The 24,237-nt window shown below is 37.6% G+C and overlaps 1 protein-coding gene across 4 annotated transcripts in view; it reads right to left on the minus strand.

The window, feature by feature from the left end:
• Positions 1-20,647, minus strand: part of SHPRH (SNF2 histone linker PHD RING helicase) — a 90,849-nt gene extending 70,202 nt beyond the window's left edge. Inside the window, exons 1-8 of one of the 4 annotated variants that reach the window (XR_008698386.1) lie at positions 19,895-20,647; positions 11,658-12,324; positions 9,060-9,189; positions 6,990-7,208; positions 4,190-4,268; positions 3,399-3,549; positions 917-1,025; positions 208-464 (exon numbers count right to left, since the gene is read on the minus strand). Coding sequence is in view for 3 of the 4 variants with exons in the window: in XM_055535882.1 (XP_055391857.1) it covers positions 208-464; positions 917-1,025; positions 3,399-3,549; positions 4,190-4,268; positions 6,990-7,208; positions 9,060-9,189; positions 11,658-12,296 (1,584 nt within the window). In the remaining variant the exon portion in view is untranslated. Of the gene's footprint in view, positions 1-207; positions 465-916; positions 1,026-3,398; positions 3,550-4,189; positions 4,269-6,989; positions 7,209-8,472; positions 8,665-9,059; positions 9,190-11,657; positions 12,325-19,487; positions 19,871-19,894 lie in introns of those variants that run through there. The other 3 variants (XM_055535882.1, XM_055535883.1, XM_055535885.1) reach the window with 3 other exon arrangements.
• Positions 20,648-24,237: the final 3,590 nt, after the last annotated feature.

Consider the following 24,237-nt stretch of genomic DNA (forward strand, 5'->3'; position numbering starts at 1 on the left):
AACTGTATAATCCACTCAATTAATACTTATTTTTAGTTTCTACTCTGCTGGAACTTTTATTCAGAAAGTAGAAAACAGAAGTCATAACCATTAGTGCTTTTCCTAATGCTTCTTTTTTATCATCTGGCTCTAAGAGCTTTAGACAGGTGGGATCTGTCAACTTACTTTGTAAAGCATCACATACAATTACTCGATAAATGCTGTTACCTGCTTTCTCGTTTTATCATATATGTCCTCTTCTTTGTAATTCTTTCCCAGTGTAAAAGTACCAGAAAAACCATGGCCTTTGATCTGTTTCACAAGGCCTTCAAAAATTAAACATTTGAGCATCCGTTTCAGAAGACTCCTGTTCCGCTGAACATCATATCTATATATAGAACTGACATATTTGTAGATGGAAAGAATAGAAACTCCTTTTTTTCCATTCATTTCTTTAACAGCTGTCAGGATCATCACACGTGTAGCTAAATGCAAAAGGATATGCTAACTCAGTCAAAACAATTAAAGTGAAAAGAAAATAAAACTCAGTTAATCTTAATGTGCATTAAGAACCATGTTAAGTAAAAAATAAAGATTTATTAAAGACATGCTGTCTGTATATCATCATTTTGAAGAATGTGTACTAAGCTTATCTCAATTAAGAAATAAATTACAGCAATGAAAATTATTTAAGAAGAATTACATTAATTTGCTAATCTACGAATTAAGCAACAAATTATCTGGATCAAGTCAAACCAAAGAATAAATCTTTATTTTTGTTAAGATAATATGCCTTGTAACCAAACTTTGATGCAAAGTATAAACAACTGCAAAAACAATTATTTATAACAATTATAAGATATTGTTATTAAGGATTATAAGAATTAGAACAAATATCACTGTAAAAGGTGTTATCTTTAAGAGATTTCATACTTACGGGGGCACTGAACTTTTTCTTTTGGTTCAAATTCCATATTCTGGGTTTCTGTCTTTTTTACATTTCCACCAGAATAATGTGATGGAATGAAATAATTTACCACTTCTCCCTGATATAAACAACGTTTAGCAGTTACACAGTGTTTTGCTTTCAGTATTCCGAGTTGCTTCACAAAATTAACCCTCCTTCTATTAAGGAGATACAAAAGAGTTGTAACAAATTATGAAAGAAACCTTATTTTTTATTTCAGAGTTAAAAGCTAGCCATCATTTTAAAAAATTATGCATATTAAAGTGTGAAACTTCTGAAATTAACATGTTAAGGCTTGTTTAAAATTGTATTAACCCACTGAATTTGTAATAGCAATCAAAATAAGTTAAAATTAACACAGCTAATGAGAAGAAAACCCTCAAAAGGAAGTTACTGATAGTTAAAACTGTACATGCCAACTCATTTTTCTACAAAGGAAACAGACATTCCCTACTCTATCCCTTACTCAAATCTGAAAGGGGAGAAGGCAATGGCAACCCACTCCAGCACTCTTGCCTGGCAAATCCCATGGACAGAGGCCTGGTAGGCTGCAGTCCATGGGGTCACTAGGAGTCAGACACGACTGAGCGACTTCACTTTCACTTTTCCCTTTCATGCACTGGAGAAGGAAATGGCAACCCACTCCAGTGTTATTGCCTGGAGAATCACAGGGACGGGGGAGCCTCGTGGGCTGCCATCTCTGGGGTTGCACAGAGTCGGACACGACTGAAGCGACTTACCAGCAGCAGCAGCAGCAGCAAGAAAACTCTGAGAGTTGGTAAAGTTACTTTTTATAAATCTTACAATTTTGTTTGTACATAGCATTGTTAAAGACTGAGTTTTTATAATAGATATTTTAGATTTAAAATTCATTGAATACAGGAAGTTTGAAACTAATAATTCTTTAACTTTATCACTTATGAAGTCTGAATATCATGCAAGGAAAAATTAAAAATCTAAAGTAGAAAAACAAAGGTCAACAGTATTTTTCTTTTAAAGTGACTTTTCAGTCACACTGGAAAATAATGACAAATTCAAATAATGTTATGCTGAAAATGTGTACATATTAAAATATTTACAAATGCAAAAAGAGTATTTATACACATGTACACAAATCACACAGAAAAATAGTCTTTTTTAGATATAAATATATGGTCAATATTTTATATTCATTTTCTGATAAAATAAACATAAATCTGTTTAACTCCATTTTTGTACCACAGTTAATTAAAATTTATTCCTGAAACAGTAAAAAAAAAGAAATCTGAAAGGATAATTTTGCAAACTTTATCCTATCAAAAGATCATATAACCACTAAGGTTGTGAGCATGATGGACCCTCCAGGTAATTAGCGTTATGTCTTTAACTAGTGGCCTCATTTCGGCAGGATTTAATGTGCTATTTGACAATTTCATTATCTGAAAATATAAGCTATAAGCTATGAGTCTCAGTGAAGTTTTTTTTTTCTTATAAACTCTATATTTTTAAACACAACTCTACATTTTAGAGGGTTTCCCCAGGGGTTCAGATGGTAAAGAAATCCACCTGCAATGCAGGACACCCAGGTTCAATCCCTGGGTTGGGAAGATCCTCTGGAGAAGAGAATGGCTACCCACTCCACTATTCTTGCCTGGAGAATCTCATGGACAGAGAAGCCTGGGAGGCTACAATCCCTGAGGCTGCAAAGAGTTAGACATGACTTAGCGACTAACACACATACATTTTAGAATAAAGACTATGTTTATTGAGAAATTTTGTTTGTTTCATTTGTTCGTTTCATTCAGAAATCTACTTACTAAGCTGCTGCGGCAGCCCACCAGGCTCTGCCGTCTCTGGGATTCTCCAGGCAAGAACACTGGAGTGGGCTGCCATTTCCTTCTCCAATACATGAAAGTGAAAAGTGAAAGTGAAGTCATGTCCAAGTCTTCGTGATCCCATGGACCGCAGCCTACCAGGCTCCTCCGTCCATGGGATTTCCCAGGCAAGAGTACTGGAGTGGGGTGCCATTGCCTTCTCCGACTTACTAAGCTATTTACCCTTTAATAAAGTTCTAATTATTTGACCCCAAGATTTACGTATCTGAGATTTGCACAATTTTTGAAAAATAGCTCTCAAAAATATGTAGCAGTAATATGGAGATCTGAAGAAGTGACAAAACATTTGAGGAAGTAATCAAACTTTCCTAAGAGAATTTCTCTGTCAACTAGAAGGAAGCTTGATAAATTAACAGCGTATCTATCCCCTTCCTGGTTGGCCAATATCACTTTAAAAAACTTCGCCAGGTCACAAATATCCCATTTTCTGTGCCTATGTGAAGTTAACAACTAATACAAATCATAAGCCACAGAATAAACTGAAAGTGTTGACTTAAGTGCCAACCAAATGTTCAACATACGATGCTTTCTGGAGAACATATGCTCTGCTTTCCCAAGCCCTGTAGTACTCCTCCTACCTCAGGAAGAGTGAGAGCATCTTGTTTGACATCTTGTCGAGTATGTGTCAGAATCAGAGCCAAAACCTCCACTGTCTTTCCAAGACCCATCTCATCTGCTAAGATCCCACCAAGCAACTGTGGTCCAGCATTTGGGTACTCACGAATGATGCTAAAGGAAAATACAAGAAAAACACATCATAGGAATGCAAATATAAATCACACTGTTCCTAAAGAGAACTGGGAGAGATGCAGAAAAGTCTTACGCTTTTTAAAACTCTACTTTCAGTTGCAACAATTATAGTCCCTAGATCATGAATATAAGAACTGTGAGAATAAAAAGCTGCCTGAGCTGACAACTTAAGCGTGCAGAAACAGAACTGCTACTATCATCATTTTCTTTCTCCCATAAATAAAGGGAAGCATGTCTACCTTCTGTGACCTTTATGAATCTGTGAATAAAAAGGGCAGTAACTACTGATTCACTAATCATATTTAATCATTCCTAAAACTCTTTTATAATAAACAAATTTAATGAACTGGCCCATAAGGTGATATTTTTACTTAAAATTATAATCTCTTTAAATATCAATAACTATACATCTTAAGTCTATCCTACTGCATTTATCTACCAAAAGATTACAAGGCTATTAGTTCCATGTCTATCCTATCTATAAAACTGTCTAATGAGACTTTAATTTAGTATGCCTTCTGAGGTATTGCGGAGGCTGAAGATATATGCCATCAATCTCATACAGGTTTTCATAATATTTGTTTTCAATATCAAGCACATAAGCAAAGTTTTGCCTTACCAGCCTGTGTATGGATTGTAGTAGAGTTTCAAACCCTCAGGTGTAACAATTTCTCGCCATAGAAAGTGTAAGGCATTTTCTAAAGAAAAATAAACCATTTTCTGTTTATTTTCCGTTCTGCCAGATAATCACATTAAAATAAATGTCAGTCAACAATCAGGATACCCTGGGAAGACACATACATGTGGGTAAAAGGCCAGGACCCCACTCTCATTCTTCAGATATTATTCTTTTGCTTCCTTTGTTTAGCGCACAAATATTTTCCATAGAAGCAAGTGATAAGACAGAAAAACTAAAGCAAATTATACTTGCAATTATATTTTATTGGATACTTTATAATTTAACTTATTAATTGTATTTTAATTAAGCAAAGTATAGCAAAATGTACAAATTATACTAGTATAGAGGATTAACAGGAAAAGAAAACCAATACATATCGAGGCTTACCGAACAAATGAAAGCAGCCTGTCTTTTATACACGCTTAAAGAAGTTACCTTATATCGTTAAATAACTTCACAGGGCTAATACATTAACTTATATCAGATCTAACTTTTCATATGGGTCTGAGGAGAGGAAAGGATTAACTGAGGAAAAAAAAATATCTAAAACTTCAGCAATGAAGTACTGAGTGTGTGTCAACCAGCATCTTCCACTATCCCTTCTCAATATTTTAAGCTGTTTAAACAACTTAGTTGTAAACAACAAGTTGTAAGTATGTCTCTACTTCCAGTGAAATGGTTAGTCATTTTTTACCTTCTTCAGTGATTAATAGATGAAGTAGGAATACAGACATATAGGTTTTATAAAATGAAAAAAATTAAAAGATAGAAAGTTTTAATTTACGGGAACCACAGAGAACCGAAAAACCACTAAATGATGCATGTGATTTAATCAACAAAATCTAGCCTGGGGACTAAAAACAATGAATTACTGATACATTCAGCATGGATGAACCTCAAAAACATTATGTTGAAAGAAGGCAACTCCCTCCACCTGAGTGGACATATTTTATCATTGTCTGTTTCAAAAACAGGCAAAACTAATTTATGATGATAGTGGTTGCCTCCTAAAGGGATTGAAGTAGGAAAACTGACTAGGCAATGATGGAAAGTGCTGGGAAATATTTTATGTCAGCACTGTATGATACAAATATTAAAAGAAATTTAATATTTGTATTAAACAGGTAAAATTAATTTTAATCTTTTTGTCTAATTTAATAAAATATAATATTATCATTTCAATATGCAATCAATATAAAAAGTAGTAGTGAGATATTTCACATTCTTTTCTTTTTGTACTATTGGAAATCAGTGTGTATTTTAAACTTACACCACATAATCTGTACAGTCACATTTCAAGTCTCAAGAGGCATGGGCCAGTGTCTACTTTTGGGAAAGTCTGGTTCTATGTCTTAACTGAATTGCTAGTTACATAGATGCAGAGATTTATCAAAACTTATCAAACTGTGCCCTTAAGATCTATGCATTTACTGTATATGTTACACCTTAATCAAATTCCTTAGTTAAAAAAAATTATTTTATTTTAGAGAAAAAAATAACCCGTAGGAAATTCTATAGAGCTATAAGATTTCTTCAACAAATATAAGAAAAAAATAGGAGAGGAAATAAAACCTATGGACTAAAAGAAACTTAGGAGACACCAAGTAATTCCAATACTATACGGATGTTATTTGGTTTCAGATTTGAACAAACTAAAGAGAGAGAAACAGAAAGGGGGTTAATTTTTGGGTTTCAAAATTCATTTTATATATATATATATATATATATATATATATATATTTGTTTAAAAGAACCTGTATCTTTTAATGAAATAAACTGAAATATTAACAGATGAAATGATATAATATGTGGGGTTATTATTGCTGTTCAGTCACTCAGTTGTGTCCGACTCTTTGCGACCCCATGGACCGTACCCACCAGGCTCCTATGTCCATGGGGTTTTCCAGGCAAGAATACTGGAGTAGGTTGCCATTTCCTTCTTCATGAGGCATTACTACTTCAAAATAATTCAGAATATGGGAGAAGCAAGAGTAAGAAATAATATTGGCTATGAACTGATATTTCCAAAATAAAAAGTTTAAAAAAGTTTGTTGGAAAAAAAGTGGGAGAAATAAGGAAGAGCTATTCGTCACTAATTAAAATAAATCTATATAGGAAAAAGGAGAAATGGTTAGCACTTCACTTCCTAGGGTCCTGTAAAAATCTCATCTAGCGCCCATCCCTTTAAAGACAATGATAAAGCAGTGACACAAATGATTCTCATAAATCGATTACTTTTATAAAAACACTTACTAGATGACATTTCATTTTATTATTTATTTTGTGGAGTAAAGAAAATAAGTATAACTAGGAAGCTGAGATTAGTCACACGTTAGCCTCCCACTTTTATAAACTTGCTTTCTGTCCCTAACATTCATGATTAAATTGTATAGTTTCTTTCATATATTAGCACAATTCCCATCTGATCAGGTTACAAAAGCAATTCTTAGTTGGAAAGGCATGTAAAAAAAATTTCTTGGTTTTTAAAAATTCCATCAAGGCAGCCTTTACTCTAGTTGGAAAAATCAGTTCAAACTTTTATGGATGAGGGAACTCATAAATGAATTTCTCTAGGTGTCAATTTTGAAGGATGTCTTAGAAAATAATTTTGTTCACAGTAACACACCCATTCTATCCCATGCTTTCAATATGATTTGTTTACTGACCGATTTCCTCCACCCTAACTCTCTCATCTAATCCCTCTTATCAATTTGCCTTTCTTTAAGTATCTTATACTTGCCACTAGCAGGGCTGCTTTTGAAATGCTCCTGTTGTAGCATCCAGTTGACAGCCTCTCTTTGGTACGGTCTCAACACAGGGGTCAGCGCAGGATGCTGGACATCCACTTGGATGGACGGAGTTTCTTGCTGATGTGTCTGCTTCACAAAGTGATAGAGTTCATCAATGTCCTGTCCCTCTGGCTCACTATCGGAACCTTCCTCATCCTCTTCCAATACATCTGTATATCCAAGAACAAGTGTACTCAGAACAACAAGATCTACATTTACAACTATAGGCAATTCTTATTCCCAGAACATACCATGTACTCTCCTGACTTTGGGGCTTTGCTTAGTGTACCTTTTGACTGATCAAAAATCTATGCTTCCACCCTTCAAGATAATATAATTGATACTTTTTTCATGACATTTTGTTTTCCCTGATCAGAATACTCTCCTCTGTATTATGCAACACTCTTATACATTGGATATAACAATACATTGCAATCTTTCTCGCAGTATAATTGTTTGTGCTCATTCATCCCTTCCCCACCGAACTGTAATGCTCTTTGAAAGCAAAGGCTGTCTTTTGTTTTTATAGCTCCTCAGAGCAGCCAGCATGTGCTATGCACATCGCAGATGTTTAATAAACCTCTGAGGAACTGAATGTGAATATCTATTGCAGTTTGTAAAAGAATAATTTATTTTACTTTTACAACATTAAAAAAATCCACAGGCAGACAATTTTCCTACATCTAATAAGACAAAGTTTCCCATTCTATTTCTTATGCTAAAAAAGGATAGGTATTTGGTAACAGCAGCAGCAGCCAATTAGGAGACTAAGGGCTTATGCCACCAATACAAATTCATAAGAATTTGAGATTCATTTGTTGGGCACAATTGCCCTGTGGAAAAAGATTCATGCCTACAATGTGAAAAAAAACAAAACAAAACAAAACCCTCAAACTCTTGAAAAATTTACAAGGCCCCTATTGCCAATGATTTATTACTGAATGGTTTCAAACAGGCCTACACACATTTGTAGGACATACCTCACATGCCTTAAAATAGAGACTGTACCACAAAACACACAATTAACTTTTTTCAATAAAAATTATGTCCTTTTAAGATTTTCAAAAGTTTACAATAAACTTTACATGCTTGGCTATTTCTGTTAGTGCAGGTGCATATTATTAGTAATTAAATTTGAAGTTTTCCTTTGAAAAGTTCCAATTTTATTATTTTTAAAAGGCAGAACAATGGACTCTTATCATAACTCTGAAAAAGTTCTAGATGTACTTCAAAGCATTCCTTCCAATTCTGAAACCAGTGATTTTCCTTTTTTTATGTCTTTAGCATGCAAATGATTTACTATTATTAGTATTATGAAGCTTTGCAAAGAATGTACTGCAGAAAAACAACTCAATAACCAAGCTTAGAAACTGATTTCCCAGATATCCCAGTATAAAACTGTTCTGATTTGCACCAGAAATAAGGCTGACCCACCATGAGCAGGACTTGGAGAATCTGAGCCGTTTTTCCAGTCGTGCTGATGGGCTGCAGCAAGCCATCCACACTCTCCCTTGGGAACCAATGGCAGACAACTCTGAAACTGCAGTCCTGACCAAGGATGCAACTTCTTGCCAAGAAACAGTAGCAAAGTTAACTGGTCTTTATGGGAAGCAGGCTCTTGAGATTATTTGTCAGACTGCAAAGGAGAGGTGGAGTAAAGGCTGGCCAAGAATCTCTGGCCATGACAAAATAAAAAAAAAACAAAAACAAAAAAACACAGCAATAATGCAAAAATTCCAATCAGCTCAGATCCCTTTATATTCTGCCTATTGATGCCATCAACATTTCTTGAGTACACACTATAAGCTAAGCATATTATTAAGCAAAAAAAAACAAAAAACAAAAAGTATAGTAGTGGGTGCATTTAAGGTAAGTATAATTTTGTCATATAGCAATTTTATGTTGGTTGTTCAACTTTATTATGGTTTTATTAGCTGTTTTTCTGGTTGTTATATACAGGATTTGGGAGATATCCACAGCTCTTCAGTAGCAGCAGTTTTTAAGTTTACTTTAAAAATTACCTGGAATAATAAAATTGTATAGTTTTTCCATCACTCTCTTCATTAGTTGATTGAACTTTTTCATTCTTGAACTTGCATCACTCAGAAAATCTGGTTTTGCTAGGCCAGCTTCCAAAAGATAAATTCCAACCTACAAATAATTAATCAACATTAAAAAGTTTTGACTGTACTACACCATTTTTTATGACCATATAAGAAACACATTTTTAACACCATCAGTTTTAAAGGTATTCAGAGTATTTACCCCACAAACTCTAAATATATACCTACCAAATCTCAGATATTTCTGCTTTCAATAACAAATTTATTTTGCAAATGGAGTGTTTACTATGTATGATGCACCATTTAAGTAGCTAGAAAAAAATATTTCCCTACTGGAACCAAACCTGCAAGACTGTGATGAGAACACCAATTCTACCTACCAAGTCAATGATTTCCCAGCTAAATGATCATCAGAATAATCAGTGACACTGGTTAAAAATACAGATTCCCCAAGAAGATTCTTAAGCACAGACAGGTTTTACTAGATGGTAAAGCATCTGCCTGCAATACGGGAGACCCAGGTTTGATCCCTGGGTTGGGAAGATCCCCTGGAGAAGGAAACGGCAACCCACTCTAGTATTCCTGCCTGGAGAATCCCAGGGACGGAGGAGCCTGGTAGGCTACAGTCCATGGGGTCACAAAGAGTCGGACACGACTGAGTGACTTCACTTCACTACTAGATCAAACACTAAAATGTTCAGGAAAATAGGCCCTGATGAAGGTTGTACAGCTTGACTTTGGTGAAACAATGTACTATGAAGCTTTCCAGTCAAAATACTTGAATTTTAATACTGGCATTGATATTTAAGAGCTAAAAGAACAAACAAAATGATTGATTTTAACCCAAATGTTGTCATTTGCAAAATGGAGAGACAACTATATGAGATAGCCCACTTAGTATAATTTTAAAAGTTCCTAATGGTAGATAATCAACAAACACAGTTTCCTTCATTTCCCTGTATTATGCTGGGCCTGATCCATGATCACTGAGAGTCTCATATTCTTTCAGTAAAGAACAAAATTCAATCAGCATTACACTGGAATAAGTGGCAAAGAGTACTTTTCATTATTATTTATATTCTGCTCTGTGTTTGCTTAGAGATGCCTTGCTATTGCAGCAGTAAGTGTTTAAATATTTATAAAAGTAGGGATTAGGGAAGACAGAAGAGATCAAGACTTGATGTGGGTGAGAAGTGGATAGAACACAGGCATACAAACCACAAATTCTTAAATCTGTTTTTAACTTGACCACAATTTGTGGCACTCACAATCACCAGAGAGGGGATGCTAGGTTGCAGAGTTTGACCGTACAGGGAAGAATTAATTACAACCTAATGCTTCTAAATTTTCTCCTTTCCTTCAGTCAATTCTGAAGCTATAAGTAGGGCTATTGATATAACTGCTTTTTAGTGTGAGAAATGTATAACACACATGTATGATGTTTTCAACTGAACAAAAGTGAATTTAACATTTTAGAATTCAAGTGTATTCAAGTATATTTCAAGTATTAGCATGAAGACATATTAACTTGCTTTATAGTTTTCGAAGTACATTTACTTACATTACCTCCCCTGATTTTCAGCACAGTTGTATGAGGTAAAAGGAATGAGTATTATTTACATTTCATATGGAAAGAAGCTGAAATTAGAGTCTTTAAACGAGTCACAAAAAGTTACTTGGCTAGTGAATAGCAGAGCCTGAAATGAATCATAAATTTATTCATCCATTTGCTGAAAATCTGTTTAGTATTTGGTATTCCACTGGGCTGTGAAGATTAAAAAAACTTCATAGTCGAGTGAGGGGGGGAAGGTCTAAAATGGAAGTACACTACAAGCGATCAAGGCAAAAATAAGCATGTGAGTCAGGTATTATGGGGGAAGAGCATGTAAAACCATCCATGGAGTTTAAGAAAAGATCTCCCCAGATGAAGTAAACCCTGAGCTGCACATTGAGGAATGACCAGGAATTTTGAGGGATGAAGAAGCAACAACCCAGGTAGAGAGAAGTGTGAGAGCGAAAGCACAGATGCAGAAAGACATCAGGGTGTATGCAGGAAACAAATCAATTTGTAGCTTCTGGGACAGAATAAAAAGCAGAGTGATAAAGAGTTGAGAAGGAGACAAAGCTGGAGGAGACAAAGGCCTATCAAAGGAGAGACTTATATGCCAGATTATAGTTAATTCTGTAGGCATAAACAAACTAGAATTCCATTTGCATTAGTACCATACCAGCCCAGAGACAAAGGAGATGAAAGAACTGAAAAGGCAGTGACTTAAGAATTGCTACTGGAAGAGAAAGAGATAATCAAGATCCAAACAAGTCGCTGAGAGTAGAGCTGGAAAGGGTGAATCAGGAAGATCCCAAAAAAGTACAGCCTGGAAATGACTGGCTATGGTATATATATTTTTATAGTTATTGAATGCCCCCAATGAAGTATACTTTGGCACTTAATAATGAAATGCTTATCGCTGGCTTTATAGGGCTTCCTTCTAAGTTAATTTCAAAATGGGGTATCCAATGCAGAAGAACCTTAAAGGACACCACATAAATTGATACCTTGATAATGTTATTTTCTTCTGGTTTTTGGTAAAGTTTTATTCTTTTCTTCTTTTGCAGCCATCCCAAATCTTCTAACATTTCACTGCTGAAGGACGACTCCACTTGAATTCCCTTGTCACAGATACGGACTGGCTCATTGAGTCCTCTTTCTTTTTTCTCTACATTTTCACATCCTGAATGAACATAGATCAGGAACTGATTGCTCAACTCGGGACTCATCAGTGTAAAACTCTTTTCAGAAAAATTTTCAATTAAACACTGTTCAGGAAGAAGCTGAAGAGTGAATTCTCCTAGAAATGCTTTCCAGGAATTATCAAAGTTATAGGGAGAAATTACAATATTCAGCTTTACAGACAAAGGAGAAAAAATGCCACCAGTCTCTTCTTTATCAATTGATTTTGAGATGCTCACGGCTTTGGAACATCTCTTCTTTTCTCTATGAGTCACTTCTTCCTTTAGACTGTCATCTAGGATGATGCGGTGAGCAGAAGAGGGGTCCAGACCTGGGCAGGACTGCTCGTCATCAGTTAGGATGAGAGGTTCATTCCTTCTGTCCTCATGCATGTTCCAGCAAAGCTGCTGTTGCATTTCCTCATCTACCCTCACTGGGGGAGCACGTTTCCGTCGGCTGCTCATTCTCAAGTTCTCTTGGTAAATGTGAACCCTAGAAGATAAACACAACAGCAGACATTCCAAGAGAGGATTTTAGTATTAAAATAGTCCCAGATGAGCAATTCAACATAGAATAATAATCCCACACATAACATGAAATCTTTAAAGAGATACATAAAGCAATGGATAATTGTTTTTAATAAGTCAAATATAGTTATGGAACACATTGACTATAATCTCTTGTATCACACAAATCCTAATGATTTTAACGGTCTTTTTAGAGAAATTTAATATAGACAAATTTTTGTTTAAAATAAATTCTAAAAATACATTTAATGAGTTTTAAATGCATGATAGGTAAATCTCTCAAATATTCTGGAAATGCTTATTTGAAAACTTTTAGTAACACTTAAACCCATATAATCACTACAGGATTTAATTTTGTTTTATAATTCCAAAGGGTTAACAAAACTTCACTTGACCCCGACACAGCTTAAAAAATCTCTAAAAATATATTCTTTTTCAAAAGAGGAAGATGAAAATATGGAAATGTATTTCTTTTTGTGAATTAGCCGATAAAAAGAATAAGAGGATAGCTAGACAAGAAATAAGACGGTGATAGATAGTAACGAGGGGAAATAAGGCAGAGACAATAAAAGAAAAGAATTTAAAAATACAGGAAAAAAAGAAAAGAAAGCTTTTTCAATTAAGTTGAAAGTAGCCTATTTAAGGCAGGCCCTAAACTATATGTGTGTGTGTGTGTGTATATATATATATATATATATATATATATTATTTTTTTTTTTTTTTAAAGTCACTTAGTCATGTCCGACTCTTTGTGACCCCATAGACTATACAGTCCATGGAATTCTCCAGGCAAGAATACTGGAGTGGGTAGCCTTTCCCTTTTCCCAAAAGAATAGCCAATTTCTATATGTAACACAGAACTCAGAGAAGTTAAATCATAAAGTCACAATGATGGTTGGTGCCTAATCCAATGTATTCCAAGCATGTAGCTGAAAAAAAAAGAGAAAGGAATGTATAAATAAAATTTGGCTTCAAGTGCAGTTTAATAAATATTCTCAGTAATCTCACTTTTTAAATAAAATCCAGCCAGGTACTGGATGAGTCCCCAGTAAGTATTCAACACCATCCTGTATTTGAGGAGAGGATATAAAAGTAATGTAGATCAAACCATGGTATTTAATTCAGTACAAACATCAAGCTGCGTTTGGTTTTGTGAAGACAAAATCAGCACACAGAGCAGTCTACACTCCTCTACCCCTGCTAACAACCCATTCTCAATTATTCTGCCCTGAATCTAGCCCTGTCTAAGATAATATAAAATGATGGGACATTTCAGCTGTCAAGAAACTTTTAGGTCTTCGTAAAGAATGACACAGAAGGGATCAGAATGGAAAGCTAAGTGACAGCGTGAATGTGTTAGCACAAGACATGAGAGCATCACCAAGGGGGCCGCCATGTTTAGTGGTGGGGCTGGCAGTGGTGGGACCCGGTAGTGGAACCTAAAGTGGAGACCCACAGCACAAGAAATGTTAAATGAAGTACTCAAGGCAGAGGAAAATGATATTAGATGGAAATTTGGACCTACACAAAGAAAAAAAGCATTATGAATGAAAAATATCTGCATAAATATTAATATTCTTTTTCTCTTGTTTTTACACTCCTTTAAAGATAATTAACTTGAAACAAAGTTGCAAACTTCCTATTCTTAAAACTGTCAAGTCTTCATAAAAAGAGAAAATAGCACAGAGATCTGATGAAAGATTTATATGTGAAATATATAAATAACTCTTGCAAACCAATATTTAAGAAAAACCTTATTTAAAAAATGGACAAAATTGCTGAACTGTCATTTCACAGAAGATGATCTCTAAGTGCCAAATAAACACATGAAAATATCCTTACCATTGTCAGTCATTTAGTGAAGTTGCTCAGTCGTGTCTGACTCTTTGCAACCCCATGGACTATAGCCCACCAGGCTCCTCCATCCATGGGATTTTCAGGCAAGAGTACTGGAGTGGGTTGCCATTGCCTTCTCCAGGGGATCTTCCTGACCCAGGGATCGAACTCGGGTCTCCTGCGCTGTAGGCAGACGCCTTACCGTCTGAGCCATCAGGGAAGTCCCATGTCAGTCATTCAGGCATTGCAAATTCAACTCATAAACCACAATGAGAAACTACATATCTAGTAGAATAGTTAAAATGTTAAAGACCGAGAACACAGAATAACTAGAACTGAATTCTCAAACATTCCAATAGGAAAAGTTTGTCAACTTCTTACAAATTAAATATATACTTTCTGCACAGCCTATTAATCCCACTCACAGGTGTTTACCTAAGAGAAATAAAAAACGCAGAATCATAAAAAACCTAAACTTGAATTTGTTAATACCAATTTTGTTAATAAATGCCTAAACCTGGAAACAACCCAAATGTTCATCACCTGATAAATGGATAAACAAACAGAATGTTACTCATAATAAACTAACTACTGATACATACAACATGGATGAATTTTTAACACATTATACTAAGTGAAGGAAGCCAGATGTCAAAGACTATATAGTGCCTGATTCCATTTATATGAAATTCTAAAGAAAGTAAGAATCTAGCGTTAGAAAGCAGATTATGGTTTCCAGGGGTCAGGAAGTGGTAAGAGGTGTGACTGACAGCAAAGAAGCAGAAGGGAAACCTTTGGGGTAACAGAAATGTTCCACAGGTGATCATATGCTTTTATACATTTGTCAAAATTCATCAAATTGTTTATATAAAGTTGTTGAATTTTACTGTACGTAATTTATCTTAATAAAACTGATTTAAAAGGTAAAAACAAAAAGCACATATAGAAAGAATTAAAAACTCTTAATAGCTTTAATAAACTTGAAATGTATTGATACAATACATAATTTACTAACAAATTGTAATGAGTAAAGTTGGCCCAATAAATAGAAAAATCTGAACAGGACAATAACCATGAAACAAGCAAATATTATTATTTATCTACCTAAGATCTACCTCATTTCCTGTTGACAGAATCTTTCTCTTACTGAGGAACATGTTAGCTTTGTGATTTAAAAGGAGAGTGGTTTCCTCAACAGCCCCAAAGAAGTTGTTTGTGTAGTCCCATAAGGATACCGACAGCTGCATCTAACTTTAAGAGGTAGTATTTATGTTAAAAACAAAAAGATTTAAACTCAGCTCTTCATTCTCCCTAGCCATAGTTCAAGTGCTCAAAAGCACTATGTGACCAGAAGCTACTGTAATGGACTGACAATAATTGAACATTTTCATAACTGCAAAATGTCTATCAAAAACTGCTATTCTAAGTTAATCACGAGAATTCCATCCCCTTAATCAGTGCTTGGTTTATGAATATGGAGGTGGCGGTCTACAATCAACCTCTGACTATAGTTAACTACTTTTCAAGCATCTTATCTCCTCTATTACCTTGGATAAGACATCAGAATGATATAGAAAGTCCCTAATAACCTAAGTGCTTGCCTGTGTCCAGTTCTCCTCAGAGCACAGGTTGGAATACCGGAATCGAGTCAGTCTACACCAGTTTATCAGTCAGTCACCATCATAAATATGGTGTATAACATATCACCCAAAGCTCTGCCTGGAGACAGCAATCATTTATTTTCACAGATCTGCAGATGAGCTTAGGATTGGCTGATATAGGCTAGGTCTCAGGAAAAGCTGCTTGGCTCTCCTAAGTATAATCATCCTTCTCCTCGTACCAGCAAGAAAACCCAAGAATGATATTATGACAGTGACTGAGGAGTAAGAGTGCAAATCCAATCACACAAGTACTTTTTGGCATTTGGTCAGGGTAAAAACACTAAGGTTCCATGGGCCAAAGCAAGTTCACACAGATGGACTCAGTCAAGAGGTGAGGACATGGGGAGGGAACTGGGCCAGCTACACAATCTAGCTCACTAACCACCATCATATTAGTAACATGGTGATGATGGAATCATTAACTCTAATGGCCCCCAAAGCAACTGGCTACAGAATCTCACATCTGGCAAAGCAATGTGGCTTATATGAGAGAATGTGAGTTTGGGGGTCCTAAATTCTAATTCTAGCTTTGGCACTTAGAAATTATCTAGCTTCTCTGTGTATGTACAAGAGCATAGCAAATGAAATTTAGCATATATTCAGTAAGTGGTAGTTGCTATTATTATCACCCGAGAACACTATAAACTACACTTTACAATAACCAAACTTTAAAGTGGCAGGATGGGGAACTATAGATCAGTGTGTTTCAAACTTGACTGAATACTAGAACCACCTGGGGGAAATTTTCAAAATCCTGATGCCCTGGTGCTAGCCCAGCCAATTAAATTATCATCTCTGGGGCAGGGCCCAGGCACTACCTCCATTATTTTTTTAGGTTCCCTTGGTGATTCTTCCCTGGTGGCTCAGACTGTAGAGTCTGCCTGCAATGCAGGAGACCTGGGTTCAATACCTGAGCTGGGAAGAACCCCTGGAGAAGGGGATGGCCACCCACTCCAGTATTCTTGCCTGGAGAATTCCATGGACAGAAGAGACTGGCAGGTTATAGTCCAAGGGGTCACAAAGAGTTGGACACAGCTGAGCGACTAACACTTTCACTCTCACTTGGTGATTCTAGCATCCAGCCAAGTTTGAGAAACCTTGTTATGGATAGCTAGCTGCCTACGGAAATCCATTTCTTTCCTGGCAAAGTACAGCATAGATGGGAAATGTCTGCTCATCTGGTGGTGCATCAATAGTAGTCCCATGACCAGTCTGAGGCCATCAATTGCAAACAGAGGTTAATATGTGCCCTTTCTATTATGACAGTCTTGTAATAGACATATTATTGAACCAGAACACTTTCCTTTTACTCTTTGTTCTTTTCTCTGGTAACACTCATCCTCATGCAGTATCTTCTAAATTATATATACCACTATCATCTGCACATTCACTCAGATGTTTGCTTCCAACTTGATTCTTCCAATGTCACAGTATTATCAAAGTATTTATCAATTACAATGGTAAGTTCAAGAAAAATAAATACCATGGTTTCTAGCAGGCTCTCCTTTCATTCAGTTCTCTACTGAGCCAACATTCATGATCTGCCTTCTCTCTGCCCCACTACCCTGTTTTGGTTAACTTTTTTTTTTTTAGGAGACTTTTATCTAGGGGTAATTCCTGAACCAAAGAAGATTAAATTATTTGATCAAAGCTACTCAAAACCATAATGTTAACTGGAAGCTAATGTCAAGTCCCAGTAAAATTCCATGTATCTCTAATCATATTCCAATTCTAAATACTTCTCCTTATTTTCCTCATACCAGATGAATCTTCTTCTTCCCCTCCTTAAATATCAGTGTTTGGGTATAACATGATTATATATCACAGTTTCCTACATGAACCACACTTTCACTCTCATTCCTTTAAATACCTTTTGCTTGAAATGCCCTTTCATGCTTTTTGGCCTATCAATATCCTAATCTCCCACAAAACGTTCCACGACCAGGTATGCTGAGTTAAGGGCCTCTCCTTCTTGATTCCAACTGCTGCAGTGTTCTCAGCTGTTTGACTCTGAACTACTTGAAAGCTGGGCAGGAACCCTATTCAGCACTGTACTCCCAATGCCGGGTCAGGGCCAGGATGGAAATGATATACAAAGTAATGTGAAACAAAGATCTCTAACTCTGTGAATATTCTCTCTCTTCTCAAGGACTCAGAAGTACTTTTACTCAAATTTCTTTTTGGACGAATCTCACTCAACCACATTCAAACAGACTACAGGTAGTGTGAAACCACTCCTTACAATTTATGGCCCAGAGTGAAACAGAGAAAACTGACTGATCCGTGTCTTTAACAGAAAACAAAGGTAGACTGCTGGAAAAACAAACATAAAATGTTAAGTTACTAAGACAATACAACAAATGGATATCAATTAAACTTATTCAGATGTCCCCCCCTCCAAATTACTATCTCTTCATTAAAAGATAATTGCCAATACTGAATGATATAAAACAAACCCATGGTAGGTCCTGATTTAGGCTATCCAGGAAAACAGAGAGTATATACATTTGAGATATCGCACTGCAAGGTAAGCCTTAAGCAAGTGAAACTCAATCATTACTGATGACTGAGAAGTTCTCAATGACCTAGCATTACCACAACTTTTTTCTTAGTGATAACCCCAGCGGGTTGACAGTATTTTCCTCTGCAGAACTCTAAAATATAGTTAGTCACAGATACTTATAAAAGGCCTTGATTTTTCACCAGCAGATTCTATTCCCCCAAATCTTTCTAGCCTGAACTCTTAATAACAGATTTAATAATCCTGTAAGTACAGTTCTTTAGGCCAGACAAGAAGAGGATATATATAACTAGCATCCTTCAAACCATTTTATTCTCAACTGCCAGCTTATTAGCTAAGTGGATTCTGTAAACTCTAGGAAGTGCCATGTTTTGCAATACAGAACATTTATCCCACTACTGCTCACTTCTATCTTGCTTCCAGCATGATTTCTCATCATAAACCAACTATCCTTTCTGGTGACGGTACAGGTATCATGGATCATTCCGATTCATGGGAGTTTCATCATTCTTGCTATCACCCAAAAGAATAATTGAAAATAGCTCTAATAAAAGTATTTTTGTTTATTAAAGTCACAAGTTAATTCAAACAGAAGTAGTGAAACTCGCTCAGTCATGTACGACTCTGCGAGCATGGACTATATACATAGTCCATGGAATCCTCCAAGCCAGAATACTGGAGTGGGTAGCCGTTCCCTTCTCCAGAGGATCTTCCCAACCCAGGGATCGAACCAGGTCTTCCACACTGCAGGCGGAAAAAGTTAAACACCAAACATCTAGGGTTTTTACTTCATTGCTAAGGTCAAATCCCTTAGAAAAAAGGCACAAAATCACTGTTTACTAATCCTGTTTATCTGATAGTGACCGTCAACCATCAGAAAACATATGTTGGTTCAGAAAAGTAGAAACTATCACGGAGTCAAAAGGCACAAAATGCAAGGCTGGTTTTGAATGCGAATGTAATTAACCTGATTCCTGCGGTACCTGAGAACTTTAACTCAGAGGCCCCGGCCTCCCCTTTACTACATTTACAATCCGGCACACCAATAAGCTAGGCAGCTGCCCAGTTCCACTCTCCAGGGGCATATCTGCGGAGAATGGTGATACCCACTCAGTTTTCTTCCGAAAGACTCAAAAGCGGTTTGAGGAGTCTGAGCAAGGCTGTCAGCGCCGATCGCTCCCAGCAGGCCGGGCAAACAAGTTGCCTGGAGGCGGAGGAGCTAGATCAAGGGCCCTAGGACGCTCGAACGAGACACCGTAGGCCCCAGTCCGCGGGGGGAAAGCAAGCCTCCCTTCCGCGGTTCCTCTTCGTCCCGGGCAAGCCGCGGCGGTCCCCAGGCCCGCACGTCTGGGATGAGGAAGGGTCGGGGAGACTCGCGCTGCGGCTCCCCCTCAGCCTTTTAGTTTCCCAGGCTTCAAAACAACGGAGTCGTCCCTCTCTCAGACCTCTGTACGCGTCCAGAAACGCCTTCCGCCCCCGACCTCTGACCCCTGACCCTCTATCACCCAAGCGCCTACCTAGACTGTTTCTCCAAGCCCCTAGAGCCTCTCTGCACCAAGGCCCAGGGCCCTCTGATGCCCCTGCAGGTCCCGGGCACGCATTCGCTATCCACTGAACATCGGCCTGAGGTGGGCACGCGCGCTTTATGCTGGTTTGTGTTGGGGTTCCCGGGGGGCCCAGAAACCACTGCGCCTAGATGCCGGGCGCGCGCTGGAGCGTGGGGTCAAGGCGAACGCGTACGTCGGGACGCCCCGCCCCTTTTCTCCAACCCTAGCTTCATGAGTCTCTTCTGCGCAAGTCCACACGGTTAGAGACTCTCGAAGGATACCGTTAGAGTCTCGCGATAGCTACACTGAGCCATTAGAGAATATGTGATAGGCTGAACGTCAAAGGAGGAGGTGGCACTCTAAGAGGATTTAGAAGTGGGCGGGGCTGCTGGCTGAAGGTTACGGGTCATACTAGAAACAGAGGTCAAGAGCTGTGTCTTTAATAAAAAGAGGAGAATTCTGCAGGTACACCTTGTAAATTGTTTCTAGAAAGCAGCCACTAATTAGTTACGGTTGAAGTTTGTCTCAGAAGTTATTTTAAAAGACTCTCCAGGGAGATGTGAGTAAATATTTTAAAATGAGGAAAAAACTACACGTATTGTGACGAAGCTGGACTTCCAATATCTTAAGCTTTTTTTTTTTTTCCTTTTTTTCACTGAGTGGTAGCCATTTCTCTTGGAGGTAGGCTTATGCCTAGGTAAACTCCGAAATCACTGAGCAGCTTCAGAACCAAGAGCATGGAAAATAACGGCTCAGAGAGTAAAGAATCTGCCTGCAATACGGGAGACCCCAGTTCGATCCCTGGGTCGGGAAGATCCCCAGGAGAAGGAAATGGTAACCCACTCCAGTATTCTTTCCTGGAGAATCCCACGGACGGAGGAGCCTGGTGGGCTACAGTCCATGGAATCCCAAAGAGTCGGACTCGGCTAAGCGGCTAACACTTTCAGACATGGGGCACTCGATGACTGAGTACCTAATGAGGACTTTGAATTATGCTGGGGAAGGGCGTCTTGGCCTGTGTGATCACAGAAGGACAAAAATAAGTTCTTGCCTATAGGAGGATCCGTTAGCTGTGGAGACAGTCCAGAGTGGTCGATATTCTTAGTACAGAACTTCACGACAAACCTCTAAATCTAAGAGAAGCTATTTCCGTAAACAAAACCACTTAGAATACAGTGGAAATCAGTGACCTTATCCAGAGTTTCCGGAGGCAAGCTAAAAAAGTAGTCCTAGTGCTGGAAGAGTAGGCAAGCAGAATCCCGCTTCATTGGAGAACTAAGCCTTTTATTAAGTGCAGGATATAATGGAGTTTTTCTTTTGGAAGTGTAATTTGAAACTCCGTACTTAGATGTATATGGCGCTGCGACAGGTGGTCTTTGATAGTTTTATGTCACATTTCACCAATGGAACAGAAAATCAAGCTCATAATTTTACCAAGTCCTGCTGGTGCCAGGTAGAGATATTTTAAAATAAGCCCAGCCTCATTTCATTTTTGTTCAATGTTATCGAGTAATTAGTCTCTACAGACATTATTGTTAACCTGTACAAAATAGTAAACTAGGGATCCAGTTATATATCTAGAGATGTTATTTCAACTCTCTCATGTAATACAGAGAATTCTAATACAGTAGCATATGCTTACAATCAAGATTTTAACAGTTTTTACAATGGTATATATGTTCAGTCCTGTATTTTCAAAGTATAGCCTTTGAGTAGTTCTCTATGGAGTAACGTGTTTTTCAATATAGAATCACCAGAGCTAATTTCAGAAAACGTGACTCATTTTTGCACCTTAGCATTCTGGAAGCTCCCAGCTGTGAAGCAGCTGTTCACGCTTCAGTTCAGTTCAGTTCAGTCGCTCAGTTATGTCCGGCTCTTTGCTACCACATGGACTGTAGCATGCCAGGCTTCCCTGTCCATCATCACCAACTCCCGGACCAACTCGAACTCATGTCCATCAAGTCAGTGATGTCATCCAAGCATCTCATCCTATCTCATCCCCTTCTCCTCCTGCCTTCAATCTTTCCCAGCATCAGGATCTTTCCCAGTGAGTCAGTTCTTCACATCAGTTCAGTCCCTCAGTCATGTCCAACTCTTTGCGACCTCATGGACTGCAGCACACCAGGCCTTCCTGTCCATTACCAACTCCAGGAGTTTACCCAAATTCATGTCCATTGAGTCAGTGATGCCATCCAACCATTTCATCCTCTGCTATCCCCTTCTCCTGCCTTCAATCTTTCCCAGCATCGGGGTTCTTTCAAATGAGTCAGTTCTTCACATCAGGTGGCCAAAGTATTGGAGTTTCAGCTTCAACAACAGTTCTTCCAATGAAAACTCAGGACTCATTTCCTTTAGGATGGACTGGTTGGATCTCCTTGCAGTCCAAGGGACTCTCAAATGTCTTCTCCAACACCACAGTTCAAAAACATCAATTCTTTGGTGCTCAGCCCTCTTTATAGTCTAACTCTTACATCCATAGCTGACTAGTGGAAAGACCATAGCCTTGGCTAGATGGACCTTTGTTGGTAAAGTAATGTCTCTGGTTTTTAATATGCTGTCTAGGTTGGTCATAGCTTTTCTTCCAAGGAACAAATGTCTTTTAATTTAATGGCTGCAATCACCATCTGCAGTGATTTTGGAGCCCCCCAAAATAAAGTCTGCCACTGTTTCCACTGTTCCCCCATCTATTTGCCATGAAGTGATGGGACCAGATGCCATGATCTTCGTTTTCTGAATGTTGAGCTTTAAGCCAACTTTTTCACTCTCCTCTTTCACTTTCATCAAGAGGCTTTTTAGTTCCTCTTCACTTTCTGCCATAAGGGTGGTGTCATCTGCACATCTGAGGTTATTGATATTTCTCCTGGCAATCTTGATTCCAGCTTGTGCTTCATCCAGCCCAGCATTTTGCATGATGTACTCTGCATATAAATTAAATAAGCAGGGTGACAATATACAGCCTTGACGTACTCCTTTCCTGATTTAGAACCAGTCTGTTGTTCCATGTCCAGTTCGAACTGTTGCTTCTTGACCTGCATACAGATTTCTCAAGAGGCAGGTCAGGCAGGCTGGTATTCCCATCTCTTGAAGAATTTTCCACAGTTTATTGTGATCCACACAGTCAAAGGCTTTGGCGTAGTCAATAAAGCAGAAGTAGATGATATTCCAGAACTCTCTTGCTTTTACAATGATTCAATGGATATTGGCATTTTGATCTCTGGTTCCTCTGCCTTTTCTAAATCCAGCTTGAACATCTGGAAGTTCATGGTTCACGTACTATTGAAGCCTGGCTTGGAGAATTTTGAGCATTACTTTGCTAGCGTGTGAGATGAGTGCATTTGTGTGGTTCACTCCTGGAAGAATTCAATTCATCCACCCATCTAGATGCTAAAGATGTAATAGCATTCTCAAGTGGAAATCAATTGATTGGACATCAGCCGATCAGGCTATCACTCAGTGTTCACAGAGTTCAACTGCCTCTTCTTGAAACTGTAAATGTGGTCAAAGTCAGACTACTTGCTTCCTTGTGTGGTCTCACTAGGCCAAATTTATAGTTACAATTCCTTTTGGGGACTAGATTTATTCTAATCTTGCCCCTAACTCTGGTCTTCTGTTTTAGGAAGATTGTTACAAGTTTTTCTCAAGGAGGACTGATTGAGAGGGAGTAAATGAGTAAATGCAAATTTAAATCCCTTTGCAGGCAGAAACAGCATAACTGATGCTTTATGAGTAGAACCTTATTTTTGCAAAGCCCATTCATGTACATTTTCCCATTTGACTCTTGTAATGATAATATGAGATATTTTAATTTTTCATTTTACAGAAGAGGAACCTGAGACTTAGAAAAGTGACGTGCCACAGGTTAGCTCTAACGGAATAAGAGGATCTAGAACTCTTGACTCCTCTGTCTAGGCTGTTTCCTCTTTATTACTAATCATGTTGCCTATCAAATAAAAAGAAATAATTTTTCACCAAACTTTATAGATTGTCAAAAAAAAAAAAAAAGACAGGAGGTGTGATGACACAGTGTATCAACAGTAAGGATCATTCAGACCCAGCTCTCCTTTATAGAAAGACCATTAATAAAATTCCTTGAGAAGTTTATTCCATATTCTACTTAGATTTGCCTACTCTGTGGAAGTGAAGCCAATGGCCACTCAGTGTTATTAAGGCTAGGCAAAGAGGACTCTTTGTTTCCATTTTCTTGGCTACTTATCTGCCTTAGGACTGTTTTTCCTCTTTCTGACAAAGTGAAAATATCTGGGTCAAAATCACTATTTCAGAATGAATTTCAATGTCCAAAACTATTGTTAAAA

The sequence above is a fragment of the Bubalus kerabau genome, chromosome 9 (genome assembly GCF_029407905.1).
Source record: "Bubalus kerabau isolate K-KA32 ecotype Philippines breed swamp buffalo chromosome 9, PCC_UOA_SB_1v2, whole genome shotgun sequence".
NCBI lineage: Eukaryota > Metazoa > Chordata > Mammalia > Artiodactyla > Bovidae > Bubalus > Bubalus kerabau.